Genomic DNA, 22,981 nt, shown 5'->3' with positions numbered 1-22,981 from the left:
GGAAACCTGGGGAAACCTGGGAAAAGCAAACTCTGGTAACCTGGGGAAACCTGGGGAAACCTGGGGAAAGCAAACTCTGGTAACCTGGGGAAACCTGGGAAAAGCAAACTCTGGTAACCTGGGGAAACCTGGGAAAAGTAAACTCTGGTAACCTGGGGAAACCTGGGGAAACCTGGGGAAAGCAAACTCTGGTAACCTGGGGAAACCTGGGGAAAGCAAACTGTGGTAACCTGGGGAAACCTGGGGAAAGCAAACTGTGGTAAACTGGGGAAATCTGGGGAAAGCAAACTCTGGTAACCTGGGAAAACCTGGGGAAACCTGGGGAAAGCAAACTCTGGTAACCCGGATGTCTCACTGGTTAATGGGTTTGTACCACCACAGGTTCAAGGGCCACTGCGCCGGAGATGAGCACCGGGGCCACGCGTAGCTATAGCGTATGCCCTCAACTTTGCCTTAATCCACAGGGAACTTTATCATTGGCTCGACAACTTTGATTTTTAGGTCGATATTCTCAGACGCTTCCGCCGCTCACATAAACTGTTTCCATATTTCTTTTTTCTTTTTTCTTTTCTTGTTACAGTAGAGGAAGCAGTTCAAAGGCAAAAAAGACATATATGTATTCAATTGCAATATGTAAGATGTAAAAATAAATAAAGAAAAAAAAAGAAGGAAACAATAATGAAAAAAAGTCCGCTACTCAATGCTCCTTCAAAAGAGTCAAGAGGACTGGCCGAAAGAGAGGTCAATTTCGGGACGAGAGGTGTCTTGCTACCCTCCTCTTGAAAGGCCGCCAGGGAGATTGATTGCGTTCTCGTGATGTTCTTTTCTCACGTTCATGGGCCAGCAGCTTCCATGTAAGAGAATGAGAGAGAATGAGAGAGAAAGAGAGAATGGATGAGTGAGGGAGAGTAGGAGGATAAAGATGCGAGAGAAAGAGAGAATGAGTGAGTGAGGGAGAGTTGGAGGATAAAGATGCGAGAGAAAGAGAGAATGGATGAGTGAGGGAGAGTAGGAGGATAAAGATGCGAGAGAAAGAGAGAATGAATGAGTGAGGGAGAGTAGGAGGATAAAGATGCGAGAGAAAGAGAGAATGGATGAGTGAGGGAGAGTAGGAGGATAAAGATACAAGAGAAAAAGCAACACTATTAAAAAAATGAAATTAGAAAGGAAGAGTCACATACCTCTATCTCTATTTCTTACCTCATATTTCCTCCTTTTCCCAAAACACTGCACTTGTTTTTCTCTCTTCTCCTTTCTCCCAATCTTCCTCCTCCTCCTCCTCCTCCTCACGATAGTATTAGTAAGGTTATTCTAGAGGAAACTTTAAACCCTTTGAAATGTTTCTGTATCATCACCTCAGTGTGTTAATGGCGGGAGATTCTTCGTTGTTGAATTGACTTGCCCTTGTAAAAGAATAGCTCCTGGGGCAAGAAAATAGGATACCACTGCAAGAGAATTAGGAGGAGAAGGAGGAGAAGAGGAGGGGTAGGAGGAGGAGGAGGAGGAAGGGGGTTAGGAGAGAGGGGGTGGGTCGTTGTCCGCCAGAAAGGTCATACCAACATTGCTTGACCTTCAAATTTGAACTCAGATAGGTATGTAGAGTATTTCCCGTCTCTCTCTCTCTCTCTCTCTCTCTCTCTCTCTCTCTCTCTCTCTCTCTCTCTCTCTCTCTCTCTCTCTCTCTCTCTCTCTCTCTCTCTCTCTCTCTCTCTCTCTCTCTCTCTCTCTCTCTCTCTCTCTCTCTCTCACACACACACACACACACACACACACACACACAGCAATAGGACTCGATATCTCCATTCTGTGTGTGTGTGTGTGTGTGTGTGTGTGTGTGTGTGTGTGTGTAATTATAATAGTAATAATAATTAAGATAAATAACAGGATAATAGACACCCAAATGACAAAAAAAAATAATATACGGTAGGTAGGTAGGTAGGCAGGTAGGTAGGCAGGAAGGGAGACAGGTAGGCGGGTAGGTAGGCAGGAAGGGAGACAGGTAGGCGGGTAGGCAGGTAGGAAGGAGAGGAATGCTGTACTATCATAATTAAGGTGAACGAAAAAAATGTAGCAAAAAAACACTTCCCTGTGGCTTATGGCTCTTTAATGACACAGACAATGATGGGAATGGGGCTGCTCTTTTGTCTGTCAGTCCTCGGTGTGATGGGTCCTCTGATGGGTCTTCGCTCTGATGGGTCCTAGCTATGAGGAGATCTTGGGCGTTTCAATGACTAACAGCGCTGGGTGGTGGTGGGGAAAGGGGGTACTGGAAGAAGAGAAGGAGGAGAAGGAACCGCAGATGGGGGACGATGTGGAGGCGAAGGAAAAGTATTGTAGAAGTAGTAAGATAAGAAGGAGGAGTAGGAAGAGAGCGACAAGTGACTGAGGAAGAGCAAAGGGAGAAGAAGGTAAACGAAGAAGAGAAGGAGGAAAAGGAACCGCAGATGGGGGACGATGCAGAGGCGAAGGAAAAGTTGTAGCAGTAGTAAGATAAGAAGGAGGAGTAGGAAAGTGATTGAGGAAAAGCAGGAGGAGGACCAACAATGAAAATAATCCCCAAAAAAGAAAAAGTAAACATGAGCCATTTAAACCATTACTATTAGAGGCAACAGTTAGCCAATAGTTGAAGTTGTAGTAGAAGAATAGACGGTAATAACATAAATAACAGTAGCAAAAACACTATAAGAAAAGTAAGAGTAAGTAGTAATAGCAGTAGTAGTAGTAGTAGTAGTAGTAGTAGTAGTTGTAGTAGTTATGCGAAGTCACAGCAGCAACAAACACTTACCTCTAATTACCTGTTCTTACCTTTTCTCCCTCCCTTTCCCTCCCCCTCCCCCCTCCCCCCTTCTCTCCCCCCTACCCCCTTCCCTTCCCTCTCCTTCCTTCCTCCCTTTCCCTTGATTCCCTTGTAGTAAATCATCCATTCCCTCCCTTCTCTTCCCCTCCACCCTTAACCTTATTACCCACCCCTTCCCTTCCCTTCCCTTCCCTTCCCTTCCCTTCCCTTCCCCCCTGTCCTTCAGTTCCCAAATACGTTGCATCCTTTCCTCCGCTTCCCCTTTCCCTTTACGCATCCTTCACCCCTTTTCCATTTGTTTCCCATTCCTGTTCCTTCCATCTTTCCTGTTCTTTGATTCTCCTTCGTCTGTCTGTCTATTTATCTATCTATCACTGTCTGTCTTTTATTTATCTATCCTTATTTTTATCATTATTATTGTTACTACTACTACTACTACTACTACTACTACACTTATTTTTTGTGCATTTATCCCTTCTTCGTTTATGTATCTTCTTATGTTCTTTAACCACATATTCAATCACATTATAATAAAATAGCAAAAAAAAAAAAAAAAAAAAAACATGACTGGCTTAACTCCCTTTATTCTCATCCCCAAACGCTATCCCCTTCAACTTTCCCTTTCGTCCCCACCTGGCACGGCATCCCCACCTGTGTAGGCCACCTGTCGCCGCGCTGCAGACCACCGCCACCTCCCTCCAGTCATTACCCGGTGCACGTGACGGAGGCTTCTTACCGCTGGGGCTGCGTAACGTGACGGGAGCGACCATAAGCCATGATGTAACAATTAGGGAAGGCTCGCAGTGAAGGTAGAGGAAGGGAAGGAGGTGTCATTATCTCTCTCTGTGGTTTATGAGTGATTTCTTCATTGGTCAGTTTTAAGGCTTTGTATTATAAGACACTTTCCCTGCTCACATCAAGTATTTATAAAGGTCAAAGAGAGGATCAATCGGGTTCTGTGGAGTGTTTCTATAGCTTCGTGGTACAGAAGAAGGGTCAAACCACCACTAGGGTCATAAAACTACTCCTGGAAATGCCCACAGCACCTACGAAAGCCTTGTCAAATTTGTGAAGGTGTTAGGTTGTAGATGTGACCGCAGGCTATGACGTAAGGGTTGACGCTCTGTCTGTAAAGGTATAGGAGAGGTGTCTAATGATCTCTCTCTGTGGTTCATGGCTTACTTCTTCATCGGTCAGTCTCAAGATAGGTTGTAGTCGTGACAGAAGGCTTTATGATGTAAGGGTTGAGGCTCCGTCTGTGAAGGTATAGGAAAGGAGGTGTCTAATGATCTCTCTCTGTGGTTTATGGCTAACTTCTTCATTGGTCAGTCTCAAGATAGGTTGTAGTCGCGACAGAAGGGTATATGATGTAAGGGCTGAAGCTCTGTCTGTGAAGGTATAGGAAAGGAGGTGTCTAATGATGTCTCTCTGTGGTTCATGGCTTACTTCTTCATTGGTCAGTCTCAAGATAGGTTGTAGTCGCGACAGAAGGGTATATGATGTAAGGGCTGAAGCTCTGTCTGTGAAGGTATAGGAAAGAAGGTGTCTAATGATCTCTCTCTGTGGTTCATGGCTTACTTCTTCATTGGTCAGTCTCAAGATGTTAGGTTGTAGTCGTGACCGCTGGCTATGATGTAATGATTAAGGTCTCTCAGTGAAGATACAGGGAGGGAGGTGTCTAAGGTCGGTATTTTTTAGACTCTTCCACCTCTCACAGCAACTATTTTTAAAAGGACGAGAAGGAGATCAGTCAAATTCTGATAAGTGGTTTTCTAAGTTGACGGTATAAAAGAAAGGTCAGACTACCACCAGGATCATAAAACTACCCCCACAAATGCCCCAAATCCTCTGAACGCCTCGTCAAATATGTCAGCTTGGGCACCGAAATGTTTAAAAATACGACCCGAACTCTTTCCATGCGCTGGGAGGTGTCCAAGTCCTTCTATGTGCTCTATGACAACTCTTTCTATGGGGACTTTCCAGACGTTTGGTTTTAGTAGCGACCGCAGACTGTGACGCAACAAACCTCTACTGTGAAAGGTATATGAAGTAAGGGAGTCTTGCTTTCCTCTGCCGCCATGATTAAAGCTTTTCCCGACGCAGGTATGACCACAGGTAACAGCCCAACAATCATGTACTGGAAAGGCATTACAAGGCAGGTGTTTCGCACTTGCCTGGGGCTTAAACACATATTCTAAAACATTTCGTTGCTTACACACCCGGTTTGATAAGGCCTCCGTAGATGTTTTGTTAGTATTTCCATGGGTAGTGTTATGATCAACGTTTCCAGATTATCGTACTCAGAGCCGCGTATATACCGGTTTCTGTCCCATAACTGTTGCCAAGGAGCACTAATAAGGAGCCATTTAAATGATAGCCATATGTGAAGGCATGTGTTTGGGTGATGAAAGCTTTTTTCCACATGAGAGGAACATTACTAGTGCGCTTTTCTCTTTGTTATCAGTACAAGGGATTATGTTACCAGCGTTTTCTTTAACCTTGATTCTTTACCACCTTTCTCTGCTTTTTTATTTTTTACAAGGTCATTTTTCTCGCATTACCATCATATTTCTCGACACTTCTGGCATAAAACTTGGGAACTCTTTTTTTTTTTTCACGTCGTTTTCCTTGGAGTCCTTTGTGGCGCGAGCTCTCTCATGCATATTTTTTTTGTTTAGCTCTTAAGTCTGTCTTCCTTGCCACTGAAAGAAAAAGACGAGTATCACCGCACACCAGAACATTGCGGCTTGACTTGAAACGCGTGGGAAAGTTTCACTAATAATACATCTTCCTGTTTCCTGTTCCTATTATCCTCTATGTCCACCTTGTCCTCATTCTCTTTCTCCCTCTACAGCTGCCGAAATGAAGGGTTTTATGGGTCCTATTATAAGACAGTTTCGCTTCTCACATCACCTATTTCTAAGGGTCAAAGAGGGGGTCAGGCGGGTTCTAATGAGCATTTCTTCAGGTTCACGGTGTAGAGGAAGGGTCAAACTACCACCAGGGTCATAAAACTACTCCTGGAAATGCTCAAAACTCCTACGAAAGCCTTGTCAAATAGATGTTCTTGGGCCACGAAATGTCTTGTTATACGACCCTATGAATCGGAACTTATAGGAAACTCACTACTTCTACGCTAACCTTGCTCGCCTTAGTTGTTGTTCTCCACAGCTACCGAAGGGATGGAGTTTATAGGAGTGTATGGAGTTTATAGGAGGCCTCGGTCGCGTCTCCTTTTGCCTCTCTAGTCGACAGCTGCGGGAGTGTAGGATTATGACATGAAGCTAATAGGAGACTCAATGCTTCTCACTACTTTTTTCTTCTGTTCATTTTCTTTTTAGTGAATGATTGTATGGATCGTAACTTATAGGAAACTCTTACTGCTTTTGTGTTAACCTTGTCAGTGTTTTTCTTCTTCTACAGCTGCCGAAGCGAAGTTGTTTATGAATTGGAACTTAAAGGAGACTACGTTCCTGTTCCTTTTTGCTCCTCCTCTCCAGCTCTAACCTTATTATTGTTTCTTTTTTGTCCTTTGTCCTTCGAATCTATAGGAGACTTGCAGCTTTCATGTTGACCTTGTTCTTGTTCTTCTATGTTCGTCCTCTATAGCTGCTGGAGTGAGGTAGTTTATGAATCGAAATTTATATAGAGATTCACCGCCTTCTTGTCTACCTTATCATTGTTCATTTTTTGTCCTTTGTCCTTCGAATCTATAGGAGACTTGCTGCTTTAGTGTTGACCTTGTTCTTGTTCTTCTATGTTCGTCCTCTATAGCTGCTGGAGTGAGATAGTTTATGAATCGAATTTTATATAGAGATTCACCGCCTTCTTGTCTACCTTATCATTGTTCATTTTTTGTCCTTTGTCCTTCGAATCTATAGGAGACTTGCTGCTTTAGTGTTGACCTTGTTCTTGTTCCTCTTTGTTTCTCCTTAATGGTTTCACGAATGTAGACAGATCAACATTGTTTATGATCGATGACACTTTTGAGCACAGGAACAATTAAAACTAGACAAGTAAATTCAGAAATTCAGACTGCTTTCTTCAACTTCTTCAACGTTGTGGGAGAAATGGAATAAGCTTCACCGTCAGTGGTCCAGTGTAACACGATTGACTCTGACAAAAATAGCTCGACCGTCCGCTTCTCACTTCAACAACATCTAGAGTAGAAATGCAACGTTTTGGGTCTCTTGTCTTTTAAAAATCACTTAGGTTTAAGGACAGACCACCAAGTCTGGACCATGGGGTCTGTGTGGTCTGATTTCTATGTAAATCTATGTAAATCCTCTATAGCTGCTGGAGTGAGGTAGTTTATGAATCGAATTTTATATAGAGATTCACCTCCTTCGCGTCTTCCTTATTCTTGTTCCTTTTTTTTCTCCACAGCTGCCGGAGCGGAGTTTACGGATGGAAATTTATATAGGAGACCTTGTTCTTCCTTTTTGTTCCTCCTCCTGTTGAAGTGAAGGATTATATGGATACAAACTCATGGACGACTCACTGCTTTCTCTTCTACCTTGTTCTTGTTCCTTTCTGTTCCTCTTCTACAGGTGCCGAAGTGAAGGATTTATGGCTTGTAACTTACAGGAGACCTTGTTCTTGTTCCTTTTTGTTCTTCTACAGCTGCCGAAGTGAAGTAGTCTATGGCTTGTAACTCATAGGAGACCTTGTTCTTGTTACTCTTTGCTCCTCTTCTACAGGTGCCGAAGTGAAGGGTTTATGGCTTGTAACTTATAGGAGACCTTGTTTTTGTTCCTTTTTGTTCTTCTACAGGTGCCGAAGTGAAGGATTTATGGCTTGTAACTTATAGGAGACCTTGTTTTTGTTCCTTTTTGTTCTTCTACAGGTGCCGAAGTGAAGGATTTATGGCTTGTAACTTATAGGGGACCTTGTTTTTGTTCCTTTTTGTTCTTCTTCTACAGGTGCCGAAGTGAAGTAGTCTATGGCTTGTAACTCATAGGAGACCTTGTTCTTGTTACTCTTTGCTCCTCTTCTACAGGTGCCGAAGTGAAGTAGTCTATGGCTTGTAACTCATAGGAGACCTTGTTCTTGTTACTCTTTGCTCCTCTTCTACAGGTGCCGAAGTGAAGTAGTCTATGGCTTGTAACTTATAGGAGACCTTGTTTTTGTTCCTTTTTGTTCCTCCTCTACAGGTGCTAAAGTGAAGGATTTATGGCCTGTAACTTATAGGAGACTCGCCGCCTCCGCGTTAGCCTTGACAGTGTTGCTTTTTGTCTCGACGCCGCTGATTACCCAAATGTCAAGACCTGATTTTATGGCACATGTTTTACGCGGGTTTACGCAGATTTGTTGTTGTTTTAAGATACTTCGTGTTTTTATCTCCAGGTCATGATAGTTTTGGGTGTAGCAATGCTTTGTTTATTTTATTTTATTTATTTATTTATTTATTTTTTACATCAAAGGACACGACTCAAGGGCAACAAAAATCGTGCAAAAAAAAAAAGCCCGCTACTCGCCGCTCCCATAAAAGATAAAAGTAAAGAGTAGCCAAAAGAGAGGTCAATTTGCTACGTTCACAAGGCATAGAACGTTTTTTTAATATAGTTTTCTTTGGTACATCATAAAAAGTCCTCAATCATTGTATATATTAAGGACTAAACACTTGGAATGATAGATTTTTTCTTTTTTTCTTTGGGCGCTCCCAAGATAATAAGGTACCCAAAGAGGTTAATTTTGCTACGTTCACAAGGCATAGAACGTTTTTAATATCCTCAATCATTGTATATATTAAGGCCCCAAAAGGTGATTATATACTTTCTTTTTTCTAACTTCTCTGGGAATTTGACACTTTCCACACTTGGAATGATAGATATTTTTCTCGTTTTCTTTGGCGCTCCCATAAAAGATAAAAGAGTAGCCAAAAGAGAGGTCAATTTGCTACGTTCACAAGGCATAGAACGATTTTTTAATATAGTTTTCTTTGGTACATCATAAAAAGTCCTCAATCATTGTATATATTAAGGACTAAGAGGTGACATATACTTTCTTTTTTCTAACTTCTCTGGGAATTTGACACTTTCCACACTTGGAATGATAGATATTTTTCTCGTTTTCTTTGGCGCTCCCATAAAAGATAAAGGAGTAGCCAAAAGAGAGGTTAATTTGCTACGTTCACAAGGCATAGAACGTTTTTTTAATATAGTTTTCTTTGGTACATCATAAAAAGTCCTCAATCATTGTATATATTAAGGACTAAGAGGTGACATATACTTTCTTTTTTCTAACTTCTCTGGGAATTTGACACAACCGGACACTTGGAATGATAGATATTTTTCTCGTTTTCTCTGGCGCTCCCATAAAAGATAAAGGAGTCGCCAAAAGAGAGGTCAATTTGCTACGTTGGAAAGGCATAGAACGATTTTTTTATATATATGTTTCCTTGGCTACGTCATAAAAAAGCCTCAATCATTGTATATATTAAGGCCCCAAAAGGTGATTATATACTTTTTTTCTAACTTCTCTGGGTATTCGACACAACCGACACTTGGAATGATAGATATTTTTTCCCGTTTTCTTTGGCGTTTCTTAAAGTACGTCAATCATTGCATTTATTGGGGATGAAGAGATACTTTATTATTTTCATTCTTATTTTTTTCAGTTCTCCGATATTTTTCCATTTCCCTCTGCCTCACTTTCTTTACCCTTTCCTTTCTAGCTTTTTTTCTATACCTCACTCCCTTACCCTTTCTTTCCCCTTTCCATCTCCCTTCACGACATTTCCTCTCTCCCTCTCTTTCCCATTTTCCTTTTCCCTCCTCGCGGCACTCTCTTCCTCCCTCACTCTTTCCCTTTCCGACGACCTAGAAAGCCATTTGTTATTCTCGTTTTCTTTAGTACACCTTAACAGGCGTCACTCAGGTAAACGTTACGTGCGGAAGGAAGGGCGAGACCGATTGGAGTTTTTTTTTTTTTTTTTTTACCGTCCATCGCAGCAATCATCGTGCACTACCTGCCGCCTGTGTATACCTGATCCTGGTCACGTCCACTCCTGAAGCTCCGATGCACCTGGACCTGGGTACACACACACACACACACACACACACACACACACTAGTAGCGCATGAGAGGGAAAGTGAGGTGGTTTTGAATACAGTTGCGGAGGTGTGATGAACGAGACGGCTTATGTGTGTGTGTGTGTGTGTGTGTGTGTGTGTGTGTGTGTGTGTGTACAGTCCTTCCAGCTGCACGATCCATATGTTATTGCCGGAGGGGAAGGGAAATACTGAAGGGGAAAGGGGGGAATGGAAGGGAAAGAGGAGAGGGAGGGGAGGGGGAGGGGAGTGGGAGGGAGGAGGAAGAGGAGGAGGAGGAGGAGGAGGAGGAGGAGGGATAAAGTAAACATATTATCAGGAAGTAAAAGTAGCCGGGTTTGAGGTAACACGTCGAACGGGAGGCGAACCGATGTAAGCAAGCCGATGACGCAACACACCCTATCTCCCTTCTTCCTATGCTCTCCCTCGCCTCTCTCCTCCCTTTCTATCATCTCCCTTCCCTTACCCTTCCCTCCTTTCCTTTCTTCTCCCTTCCTCTCCTCTCCCTTCCCTTCCTCTCCCTTCCTCTCCCCTCCCCCTATATCCTCCCTCACCCTTCCCTCCTTTCCTTTCTTCTCCCTTCCTCTCCTCTCCCTTCCCTTCCTCTCCCTTCCTCTCCCCTCCCCCTATACCCTCCCTCACCCTTCCCTCCTTTCCTATCTTCTCCCTTCCCTTCCTCTCCCTTCCTCTCCCTTCCTCTCCCCTCCCCCTATACCCTCCCTCACCCTTCCCTCCTTTCCTTTCTTCCCCCTTCCTCTGTCCTCCCTTTCTGTGATCTCTTCCCTCTCCCCTCCTCCCTATACTCTCCCTCACCCTTCCCTCCTTTCATTTCTTCTCCCTTCCTCTATCCTCCCTTTCTGTGATCTCTCTTCCCTCTCCCCTTCTCCCTATACACTTCCTCAGCTCTCCCTCCCTTCCTTTAGTCTCCCTTCCTCTCACCTCCCTTTCTGTACGTTCAATTACCTCTCTCCTCCTTTTCTTTGATCTCCCTTCCCTCTCCCTTCCCCCCTATACACTTCCTCACCTCTCCCTCCCTTCCTTTCCTCTCCCTTCCTCTCCCTCCCTTTCCATGCTCTCCCTTCCTCTCTCCTCCCTTCTCATGCTCTCCCTTACCTTTCCCTCTCTTTCTATACTCCCCCTTACCTCATCCCTCCCTTTCTATGGTCTTTCTTACCTCTCCCTCTTCATCATCACACTCCCTTCCTCTCCTCCCCTTCCTGTACGCTCCCTCCTCATCACGCTCCCTTACACCCTCCCTTCTCCCCTCTCTCTCATCCGTCACAATTCCTCCCCTCCACCTCATTACCACCCTTCCATCTCTTGCAACCTCTCCCCCTTCTCACCTTCCCCTTCATCTTTTTATCTCCCTTCACACTCACGGTTTTCTCTGTCAACACTCCCTTCTCTCTTGCATCTACGGTCCCTTTGTTATTCCTCCTCATTTCCCTTCCTTTCGTTTTTTTCCCTCTTCTCGTCTTTCTCTCCCTCGGCACACTTCTTTAATTTCCTCCTCTCTTTCTCTCATCTATACTCACTCCCTTCTTCTGATTCACTACTTCCCCTCTTTACTCTCTTTTTCTACCCCTTCTCTTCTTCAGCTTTCTATTCTTTCTCCTTCTCCTCGTCTTTCTCTCCCTCGGCAGACTTCTTTAATTTTTTCCTCTCTTTCTCTCATCTATATTCACTTCCTTCTTCTAATTTCTTACTTTCCTTCTTTCCTCCCTTTTTCTATCCCTTCTTCTCTCTTCTTCATCTTTTTATTCCTTCTCCTCCTTCTCCTCATTCACACTTTTATACTCATTTTACCTCCTACTTATTTCTTTTTACTCATTTTCACTCTCCTTCCCTCTCTTCTTCATCTCCCTCTCTCTACCTTTCTCTACCCCTTTCCTTCCCCATTCTTTCCCCTCTTCCCTCTCTCTCTCTCTCTCTCTCTCTCTCTCTCTCTCTCTCTCTCTCTCTTTTCTTTCCCCACACATTCTCTCTCTCTCTCTCTCTCTCTCTCTCTCTCTCTCTCTCTCTCTCTCTCTCTCTCTCTCTCTCTCTCTCTCTCTCTCTCTCTCTCTCTCTCTCTCTCTCTCTCTCTCTTTCCTTCCCATTCTTTCCCCCTCTTTCTACCTCTCCTTACCTCCCCTCCCTCCCCCACTCTCCTCGCAGCCTTCCTCTCTCACTCCATTTCTCTCTCTCTCCCCCTCTCACTTCGTTCCTCGTAATCTCTGGACTTGTGTGTGCATGTGTGTGTGTGTGTGTGTGTGTGTGTGTGTTTGCTTGGCTATTTCTTAATCGTTCCTCGCTCTCTTTCCTCCCTCGTCATTGTCGTTCTATTGATTATTGTCTATTGTTTCAGCCTACATGCTCACGGCTGGAATTTGGGTAGAGGTCATCTTAACCCTATAAGCCCCGAGGGTGGCCAAATCTGGCCACCCTCGGGGCTTATAGGGTTAAGAAAAGGTTATATGTTGCATCTCTATACAGTCCTAATGAAACTGTTATATAAGATCTCTGCAATAGCGTTTAGTGCCCCCTTCTTTTTGGGTACGTTTAGATCCCTTTCTCCGTTTCGTCGTGAGTGTGGGTCGAGATAGGAGGTGAAGATGATGGCTGAAAAGGGAGGGAGAAAGGAGGAAGGAGCTGAAAATGAAGAGGGGAAAGAAAGGGAGAGAAACAGAGGAATGAAAAAAAGAGAGGGACGATGGAGAGGGGAAAGAAAGGGTAAGGGAGTAAGGAATATAAAAAAAGATGGAAAGGAAAGGAGAAAAGAAAGTTAGGCAGAGAGAAATGGAAAAAAAAGAGGGAGGAGGGAAAGGAAAATATAGAATGGGAGAGAAAGGAATAAAAAAAAGCTGGAAAGGAAAGGAGAAAAGAAAGTTAGGCAGAGAGAAATGGAAAAGAGAGGGAGGAGGGAAAGGGAAAAGAAAGGAAGGCAGAGAGAAATGGATAAAAAAAGGGAGGAGGGAGAGGGAAAACATAGGGTGGGAGAGAAAGGAATAAAAAAAGCTGGAAAGGAAAGGGGAAAGAAAATAACGCAGAGAGAAATGAAAAAAGAGAGCGAGGAGGGAAAGGGAAAAGAAAGGAAGACAGAGAGAAATAGAAAAAAAGGGAGGAGGGAGAGGGAAAAGAAAGGAAGACAGAGAGAAATAGAAAAAAAGGGAGGAGGGAGAGGGAAAAGAAAGTAAGACAGAGAGAAATAGAAAAAAAGGGAGGAGGGAGAGGGAAAAGAAAGGAAGACAGAGAGAAATAGAAAAAAAGGGAGGAGGGAAAGGGAAAAGAAAGTAAAACAGAGAGAAATAGAAAAAAAGGGAGGAGGGAAAGAGAAAAGAAAGTAAAACAGAGAGAAATAGAAAAAAAGGGAGGAGGGAGAGGGAAAAGAAAGTAAAACAGAGAGAAATAGAAAAAAAGGGAGGAGGGAAAGAGAAAAGAAAGTAAAACAGAGAGAAATAGAAAAAAAGGGAGGAGGGAGAGGGAAAAGAAAGTAAAACAGAGAGAAATAGAAAAAAAGGGAGGAGGGAAAGGGAAAAGAAAGTAAGGCAGAGAGAAATGGATAAAAAAAAAACGAGGGAGGAGAGAAAAGGAAAACATAGGGTGGGAGAGAAAGGGAGCGCCGTCAGGGTCAAGAGTTCTGCTTCCTCAAGGTAACAAACACACGCGATGGACTTCAACACACCGAAGGGAGTGAGCCGGAGGGAAGCGGTGAGAGCCGAGAAAGTACCTAACGTGAGGGAAGGGCAGGTGAGGAAAGTAAAAATTGGGTCTTCTGCCGTCCATAAGGGTGAAGGTGGAGCATAGTGTTTTCCTGAGAGGTAGACATCATTCAGCTCTGTTTTTTTAGTCTTATAATATAGAGTCTAGTTTTTATGCAGTTAACTCTGATTATGTTTTTTTCTTTGTATATCAAGTGTTGTTTTTCTGTATTTTTTTGGAGTTTTAATTTAGTGTTGAACATAATTTTTTGTTTAGACTGTGCTTTCTTTGTATTCAGTAAGCTAACTCATTAACTGACTGATTGAATATCTTGCTGACTTTAACGAACTGATTGAACATAATTTTTAGTTTAGACTGTGCTTTTTTTGTATTCAGTAAGCTAACTCATTAACTGACTGATTGAATATCTTACTGACTGTAACGAACTGACTGACTAACCAACCGACGAATCACCTAATCTACTGACTAACTAGCTAAATAAATAAATAAATAACCAACTAGCTTACTAATTAGATAACTGACTGAGTGACTGACTGACTGATTGTCTGACTAATTAACTAGCTAACTAAATGAATTACTGACTGACTGACCGCCTTACCAACTGACTTACTAACTTCATAACTAGCTGACTAATTAAATGACTGACTGACTGACTGACTGATTGACTGACTAGCTAACTTACCAAATAAATTACTGACTGACTGACTAGCTGACCAACTGACTTACTAACTTCATAACTAGCTTACTAACTCCATAACTAGCTTACTAATTAAATAACTGAGTGATTGACTGACTAATTAACTAGCTAACTAACTAAATAAATTACTGGCTGACTAACTGACCACCTTACCAACTGACTTACTAACTTCATAACTAGCTCATTAACTTCATAACTAGCTTACTAACTTCATAACTAGCTTACTAATTAAATGACTGACTGACTGACTGACTGACTGATAAATTACTGACTGACTAACTGACCACCTTATCAACTAACTTACTAACTTCATAACCACTCCCTCAGCTCCCCACTCTACTTCCTCGTCCACCAGCTCCTCCACCGCGTCTCCACCAATCCCCGGCGCGGAGGGAGGCCGGCGGCTGCTCGGGTGGGCGGCGCGGCGGCTTCCTGGAGGTCAAGAGGAACTGCCGCAGAGGAGCCGCCGCTGGACCAGTCTTGAGGAGGCTCCGCGCGTGTGTGGAGGTGAGGCTTCGGCGGTGCAGTGGTGGTGGAAGTGGTGGTGATGGGAAGGAAGGAGGTGGTGGTGGGGGAGGACAGCAGCGGTGATGGGACGGGAGGTGGTGATCATTGGGGCGGTGTCGTTGGAAGGAGCAGGTATGGTGATGGAAATGGCAGGGGTGGTGGTGGTTGGGGCGGTGGTGGTTATAGAAGGAGCGACAACGGTGATGGGAAGGGGGTAGGTGGTGGTGGCAAGGGTGGTGATGGAAAGAGGAAGGCAAGGGCAAGGGCAGCGGCAGTGATGGTGGTGGGTGTAGAGGCCGCAGCGGTGGTGGTGATGGAAGGGACAAGATATCTCATAGGTTGTGGTAGGGGCCGAAATGGTGATGACAAGGGCAGCGGTGGTGAATTCAGGGGGTGCGCCGATAATAACAGGTAGGGCAGTCATCAACCTCCAGTGTTACATGCGAGGGTGTTTCCAAAGGGCACGTCTTGATCCTCTTGGCGGAACAATGAAGAAGGATGCTGCACACGCGGTCTGTCGGCGTCCAGGAGCGGGAAGACGATGTTGAAGGATGGTACGTGGTCTTTCGGTGTTCATTCGCAAAAAAACATTGTGGAAGGATGCTGCGCGGTTTGCCGGTGTCCAAACGCGGGAAAACGGTGTGGAACGAGAGAAAATGCAAGTGGTACATGATGAAAAGTAACGTAAAGTAATGCTACACGATTCACTGAAGTTTTGATGCGTCCGACTTGCAAGTGATACGTTGGCAGAGGAAAACACATGAATTATACACGATGTTTTGAGGTCCTGAGATCTTGTGCAGAGGAGACGCCGGGTACTTAAGAACATGATACTAACTTGATAACCATGTGAAAAAAAAACGAGAGGGCTTGAAAACGAAACGCAACACAAACACAGAGCAATGTACACGATGTTCTGAAGTCTTGAAATCTTATGAAAAGGAGACGCCGGCTACCTAAAAATAACATAACACTAACTTCATAACGAGGTGAAACTACTAGTGGACTTGAAAACGATACCCAACACAAACACAAATTAACGTACGCGATGTTCTGAAGTCTTGAAATCCTATGAAAAGGAGACGCCGGCTACCTAAAAATAACATAACACTAACTTCATAACGAGGTGAAACTACTAGTGGACTTGAAAACGATACCCAACACAAACACACATTAACGTACGCGATGTTCTGAAATCTTGAAATCTTACGAAAAGGAGAATCCGGCTACCTAAAAATAACATAACACTAACTTCATAACGAGGTGAAACTACTAGTGGACTTGAAAATGATACCCAACACAAACACAAAGTAACGTACATAGCACTAACTTCATAACGAGGTGAAACTAATAGTGGACTTGAAAACGATACCCAACACAAACACAAAGTAACGTACGCGATGTTCTGAAATCTTGAAATCTTATGAAAAGGAGACGCCGGCTACCTTAAAAAAAACAACAACATAACACTAACTTCATAACGAGGTGAAACTAGTGAACTTGAAAATTATGCGAAGTAATGCTACACGATGCCCTTAAGACTTGTGAAGGGAAGACGGCGACTACCTGGGAACCTGATGCTAACTTGATAATCGGATGCCACGTTACACACACACGAGTACACACGAGTGGTTACCGGCAGAGCTGATGGGACGGCGCGTGGTTATCAGGTGTGGTGGTGGTGGTGGTGGTGGTGTTTCTGCCCAGGTGACGTGTTCTTGTGCTGCCCCTTATCAATGAAAGAGTGTTGATATTCTGAAGGGACTTAATTCCAGACTGTCCTTGCTTCAGTGATAAGGGTTAGTTAGTGTGTGTGTGTGTGTGTGCGGGGGGGGGGGGGTCATGTGTGTGTGTGTGTGTGTGTGTCATGCTAACGTACAGGAAATAATCTTGTTCTTTTCCTGTCCCATTCATGCACCATTTCCTGTATTTTACTCGTATTTAATCTTGGCTGACAGAAGAGGAAGGCCGGGGTGGAGGGGATGTGGGGGGTAGGTCTCTCTCTCTCTCTCTCTCTCTCTCTCTCTCTCTCTCTCTCTCTCTCTCTCTCTCTCTCTCTCTCTCTCTCTCTCTCTCTCTCTCTCTCTCTCTCTCTCTCTCTCTCTCTCTCTCTCTCTCTCTCTCTCTCTCTCTCTCTCTCTCTCTCTCTCTCTCTCTCTTCTATCAGGTTAACGGTATCACAACTTTCTTTTTCCTTAGGCTCACATCTTTTCATCTTCTTCCTCATCTTTTTTTTTCCAGCAAGGTGAGCAGGAAACATGGGACGGAAGTCTTGCATAATTCCTGTTTATTCGAGTGAAACTGTGTATCAATTTAGGATTTTTTGCTTGTGTGTGTGTGTGTGTGTGTGTGTGTGTGTGTGTGTGTGTGTGTGTGTGTGTGTGTTGAGTCTCGTTCTCGTGATCTAACGCCACATTTGACACGCCTCGCCCCTCCCTCCGCCCCTCCCCCTCCTTGCAACCTTCAACTTCGACCACGCAGCGAGTCTTTACATTTCTGGACCGATCGGGGATGCCGGGAAGGACACGAAGTTCCAGGAATCCAAGCGCTCAGTCAGTTGCTAGACGTCGCCAGGATCACACCTCCACGCGCTCATTATAAAGACAACAGAGGATCAAAACAAGCACTAAACCACAGGAATACAGATACAAAAACTGGAGCAGACACCGATATACAGGAATAAGATACAGAGATTGGAGCAGACACCGGGATACAGGAATACAGATACAGGTAAAGGAACAGACGCCAAGATACACAGAGATACAAAGACGGAGCAGACACGGAGACACATATACAAATACAGACAGGGAGTTTTCCTTTCTGTATCTTGCTCACAATAACGCAACACGTATCCAGCACGGTATTTAAAGTATCTAACGAAGCTTGTCACAATGGACTAATCTTTCAGGCGTAACATGAAGTCTCTATAACCAAGCCGGCCACAATGAACCAATATACTTAACGCAACTTCAGATCCGGTCAACCGCATGCAGTTTCTAATAATGCTTGTCACAATGAATCAATATATCTGCTGTAACCCAAGACCGAAGGACCAAAAGTTTTTAATCAAGCTTGCCACAATACCTGACGCAACCTAAGACCAAGCAAACCATCTCAAGTTTCTAATCAAGGTTGCTACAGTGAATCAATTATTTCCGCCACGACCCAGAATCAAGTAAACCACCTCAACTCTCGAACCAACTTGAAATGAAGGGATTAATACTTCTGAAGTAACTCAAGAGCATCTAAATTTCCTAACCCAGCTTGAAATAACGAGCCAGTTTCTCCGCAACAACCCCGAAATCTAGCAAAGCACCTCAATGTTCGAACCGACTTGAAATGAAGGGACCAACACTTCTACAACCCAACCAACTCAAGTTTCTTCCTAACCAAGCCGGCAACAGTGAACCAACTTTTCCGCCACAACCCAAAATCTAACAAAGCACCTCAACTTTCTGACCAACTTGAAATGAATGGACCAATACTTCTCCAACAACAACCCAACCAACTCAAGTTTCTTCCTAACCAAGCTGGCAACAGTGAACCAATCATCGCTAGCTACTCTCACTGACCACTAGGACCGGAGCAGGGGCGGACGGGTTTTTTGTTTTTTCTTCTTTTTTTGCTTTCTGCCCTTGCCCTGCCCTACACTGTGAAAAGGAAAAAGAAACACCCACTGACAAGGGCAACCAAGATACACACTGGGGCGCGCTGGAAGTCACTGGGCCCTCTTATGTTTTGTTTACTTTCTCTAAGCACGGGACACAGTGTTGCTAGGCTTGGGAGGAATCTAAGACTTTCACTAGTACGGGTCTGGCTTGTAAGAGGACGCAGCGGGGTTGAGGTCAAGGTCACAGCGATCCGTTCCTACCGTGCACTGTCCAATGTCACCACCACCCCACCTCCACCTCCGCCACTAAAGCAGGCACCACTTGCTGAACTTGACCCCAGCCTTCACCACCACCTCCACCACCACCACCACCACGATCATTACTTCTCTTCACCCCTTACCTTCTCCTTCCTTCCTGTCTCTTCCTGCTTGACCGTGTTGTGGCTGCTGTGTGTGTGTGTGTGTGTGTGTGTGTGTGTGTGTGTGTGTGTGTGTGTGTGTGTGTGTTGTCAGTGCTTTGTTTTGTCTCTTAAGTTTATTACTCATTTGCATTTGTTTGTTTACTTCTGTTTGTTTGCATTTCCTGGTGTCCTTAGTGCTCTTTCCTTCTCTCTTTGTTTGTTTGTTTGTTTATTGATTGATTGCTTCTTTCTTTTTTTTTCTTTCTTTCCTCTTTACTTCGTTTTCTTTCTTTCTTTCTTTCTTTCTTTCTCTCTTTCTATCTTTCCTTCTTCTTCTCTCTCTCTCTCTCTCTCTCTCTCTCTCTCTCTCTCTCTCTCTCTCTCTCTCTCTCTCTCTCTCTCTCTCTCTCTCTCTCTCTCTCTCTCTCTCTCTCTCTCTCTCTCTCTCTCTCTCTCTCTCTCTCTCTCTCTCTCTCTCTCTCTCTCTCTCTCTCTCTCTCTCTCTCTCTCTCTACTACTCTCTCTCTCTCTTCTCTACTCTCTCTCTAATACTACTCTACTCTACTACTAATATCACTACTTGTCACTTTTCCTACTACTACTACTACTACTACTACTACTACTACTTCTACTTCTACTACTACTACTACTACTACTACTACTACTACTACTACTACTACTACTACTACTACTACTACCCTTCTTCCACTCACTACCACTCTCCACTCATCACCAATCATCTTTAGTCACACCAGTCATCACCAGTCATCTCTAGTCATCACCATTCATCACCAATCATCACCAGTCATCACCACTCATCACCAGTCATTACTAGTCATCACCAGTCATCACTAGTCGTCTTTAGTCATCACCAGTCATCACCTGTCATCGCCAGTCATCATTACTCATCACTAGTCATCACCAGTCATCACTAGTCACCACCATTCATCACCATTCATCACCAGTCATCACTAGTCATCTTTAGTCATCAACATTCATCACTAGTCATCACCAGTCATCACCAGTCACCACCAGTCATCACCATTCATCTCCATTCATCACTAGTCATCACCAGTCATCACCAGTCATCATCAGTTATCACCAGTCATCACCAGTCATCGCCAGTCATCACCAGTCATCACCAATCATCACCAGTCATCACCTGTCATCACCAGTCATCATTACTCATCACTAGTCATCGCCAGTCATCACCAGTCATCACCAGTCATCACGAGTCATCACCAGTCATCTTTGGTCATCACTAGTCATCGCCAGTCATCTTTAGTCATCACCAGTTATCACCAGTCATCACCAGTCATCACTAGTCATCACCAGTCATCTTTAGTCATCACCAGTTATCACCAGTCATCACCAATCATCACCAGTCATCACCAGTCATCACTAGTCATCACCAGTCATCACCATTCATCACTAGTCATCACCTGTCATTACTAGTCATCGCCAGTCATCATTACTCATCACTAGTCATCGCCAGTCATCTTTAGTCATCACCAGTCATCACCAGTCATCACCACTCATCACCAGTCATCGCCAGTCATCACCATTCATCACCACTCATCGTCACTCATCACCAGTCATTACTAGTCATCACCAGTCATCTTTAGTCATCACCAATCATCACCAGTCATCACTAGTCATCACCAGTCATTACTAGTCATCACCAGTCATCTTTAGTCATCACCAATCATCACCACTCATCGTCACTCATCACCAGTCATCACCAGTCATTACTAGTCATCACCAGTCATCTTTAGTCATCACCAATCATCACCAGTCATCACCAGTTATCACCAGTCATTACTAGTCATTACCAGTCATCACCAGTCATCACCAGTCATCACCAGTCACCATCAATCGTCACCAGTCATCACCAGTCACCAGGAATCATGACCAGTCATCACCAGTCATCACCAGTCATCACCACCCTTTCACTCCCTCGCAGCATCCTGACGCAACACCGCCATGACCTTGCTCAACGCGCTATCTGTGCGCTGGTTGGTGCCTGCCGTCCTGCCCTTCCTGCGTCTCCTGCTCACAGTCTTCCCCGAGGGCCCCCATCCGGACCACTACCCCTCCCCCAGCACCCCCAGGCCAGATTATGACTTCGTGATAGGTGAGTCCCCCTCAGAACCCTGCATGTCCGTTCCCAAGTGCCTGTCAGTCCCCCAGGTGTTCCTATCTAGATGACGTGATAGGTAAGGCCGCTCAAGGTATCCAATAGTCTTCGTCTTGTACTCCAAAACACTCCTCGGGTGCGTATTCAGATGCTATCGGCTCTCACAAGTTTTACGAAAGTCAACAAGTAGCCAAGTCGGGTTCTCATGTGTGTTTTTTCACGTTCATGGTGGAGAAGCCTTTTTAAACTACTACCACGATGTGAATATATTAACACAACAGCCTCTACGAAAGTCTTCTCACAAGTGTAGGTGTATAAGACACGAAATGTTTGAGAATATGGGCCTTTAAGCTTATAAGTGTTTCCCCTCTCCTCCCTCAATCAGTCTCTCGGCCATTGACCCACTGCATGACCATGTGCTTTTTCAATGGCCTGGTTTTACGTGCAGCTTTGTGGGTTGATTCAAGTAGTAATTAAGCTCCTTGTTTTACACTCGCAGGCACTTTCCAGGTTTGAAGGTATCTCCCTCTCCTCCTCATGATCGGTCTTCAGGGTATTGACCTTATGTATACCTTGCTGCGAATGCTGTGTGACCCTATTTTGTGTTTTAGCTGATAGATAATTTCCCTTTTTTGTACGTCACAGCACTCCTCAGGTTTGGACGTATTCCCGCAGTCTTAAAATCTACCTTTCGATTGTTAGTCTCAAATATGTTACCTCTGCGTGACCTGACCTGTAGTGTAGTTATGTGATTTGATTGGCTGCTAATAACTCAGGACAGTAAGCTCCAATGTGTGCGACGTGATGTGACCTTGTGTGACCTCGTGACCTGCAGTCTGCTGTGACCTGCAATCTTGTGTGACCTGCAATCTTGTGTGACCACCAGCTTCCATGACCTGTTACCTGCTGTGACTGCTGTGACCTGCTGTGATTTACTGTGACCTGTGACTCTCCACCGCTACAAGTAGGAAAGAAAGTTTTATTATTATTTCTAGTAATAATATTATTGTTGTTATTGTTATTATTTTTGTCTGTCATGCTGCAACAATGATCTGCACACTCCAGTACACACACACACACACACACACACACACACACACACACACACACACACACACACACACACACACACACACAGTGAAATCCGTAAACATACCTGAAGTGCCAAGTACGGATGAGGAATGTGTGTGTGTGTGGGTGTGGGGGGGGAGGGGGGTCACTAAACTGTCTATTTATTTATCTATCTCGTTCTCCGTGTCTATCTCTCTCTATCTTTTTATCTATATATCTACCTGTCACTATCTCTCCGTGTGTGCGTTTGTATGTTCGTTTGTGCAGTGTTGCCGTGACCTGAGGTGTTAGCTGAGTCCCGACAGGTGAGGTCATGTGTGTGTGTGTGTGTGTGTGTGTGTGTGTGATGATGGCGCCGGCAGGTGGTGGGGTGAGGGGTCGATGCGTACTGGCGCCCCTCATGGCTAAGAGAAAACGTAAACAGTGACTCAGACTTTATTTCCCTTCCCTCGGGCCGCCCTTCCTGCCTTCCTTCCTCACCCGCCTTACCTCTCCACCTTTACGTCTTACTCACCTTTCCACCTTTACGTCTTACTCACCTTTCCACCTTTACGCCTTACTCACCTTTCCACCTTTACGCCTTACTCACCTTTCCACCTTTACGCCTTACTCACCTTTCCACCTTTACGTCTTACTCACCTTTCCACCTTTACGTCTTACTCACCTTTCCACCTTTACGTCTTACTCACCTTTCCACCTTTACGACTTACTCACCTTTCCACCTTTACGTCTTACTCACCTTTCCACCTTTACGACTTACTCACCTTTCCACCTTTAGGTCTTACTCACTCACCTTCTTCGTGCTTGCTTTGAGGTTGTTCAGGTGTGTCCTACTTCCTGTTATTTGTATTGTTATTTTCTCCTTCGCTTTGTTTCCTTTTCGTTTTTTCGTTTTTTTTTTCTTCTCTTTCGATTTTTTTTCCGCTCCTCTCGTTTTTCGCCTTTTTTTTTTGCTTTTTTCTCTTTTTCTCTTATTCCTCTTCCTTCTTTTTGCTGTTCTTCTCATT

General features: G+C 44.3%; 1 protein-coding gene across 5 annotated transcripts in view; it reads left to right on the top strand.

Annotated features, from left to right (window-relative positions):
- Window positions 1–22,981, top strand: part of LOC127010339 (glucose dehydrogenase [FAD, quinone]-like) — a 99,791-nt gene that overhangs the window by 50,467 nt on the left and 26,343 nt on the right. For 2 of the 5 annotated variants that reach the window (XM_050884270.1, XM_050884271.1), the window contains 2 exons: window positions 14,604–14,755; window positions 20,730–20,900. In XM_050884270.1, coding sequence (XP_050740227.1) covers window positions 20,750–20,900 — 151 coding nt within the window. In that variant the 5' untranslated portion in view covers window positions 14,604–14,755; window positions 20,730–20,749. Of the gene's footprint in view, window positions 1–14,603; window positions 14,756–14,777; window positions 14,888–15,119; window positions 15,310–17,329; window positions 17,486–20,729; window positions 20,901–22,981 lie in introns of those variants that run through there. The other 3 variants (XM_050884274.1, XM_050884273.1, XM_050884272.1) reach the window with 3 other exon arrangements.

This window comes from Eriocheir sinensis, chromosome 43, assembly GCF_024679095.1.
Source record: "Eriocheir sinensis breed Jianghai 21 chromosome 43, ASM2467909v1, whole genome shotgun sequence".
NCBI lineage: Eukaryota > Metazoa > Arthropoda > Malacostraca > Decapoda > Varunidae > Eriocheir > Eriocheir sinensis.
Note: the sequence above shows the minus strand (reverse complement) of the source record. Positions and strands in the feature narration are given on the sequence as shown.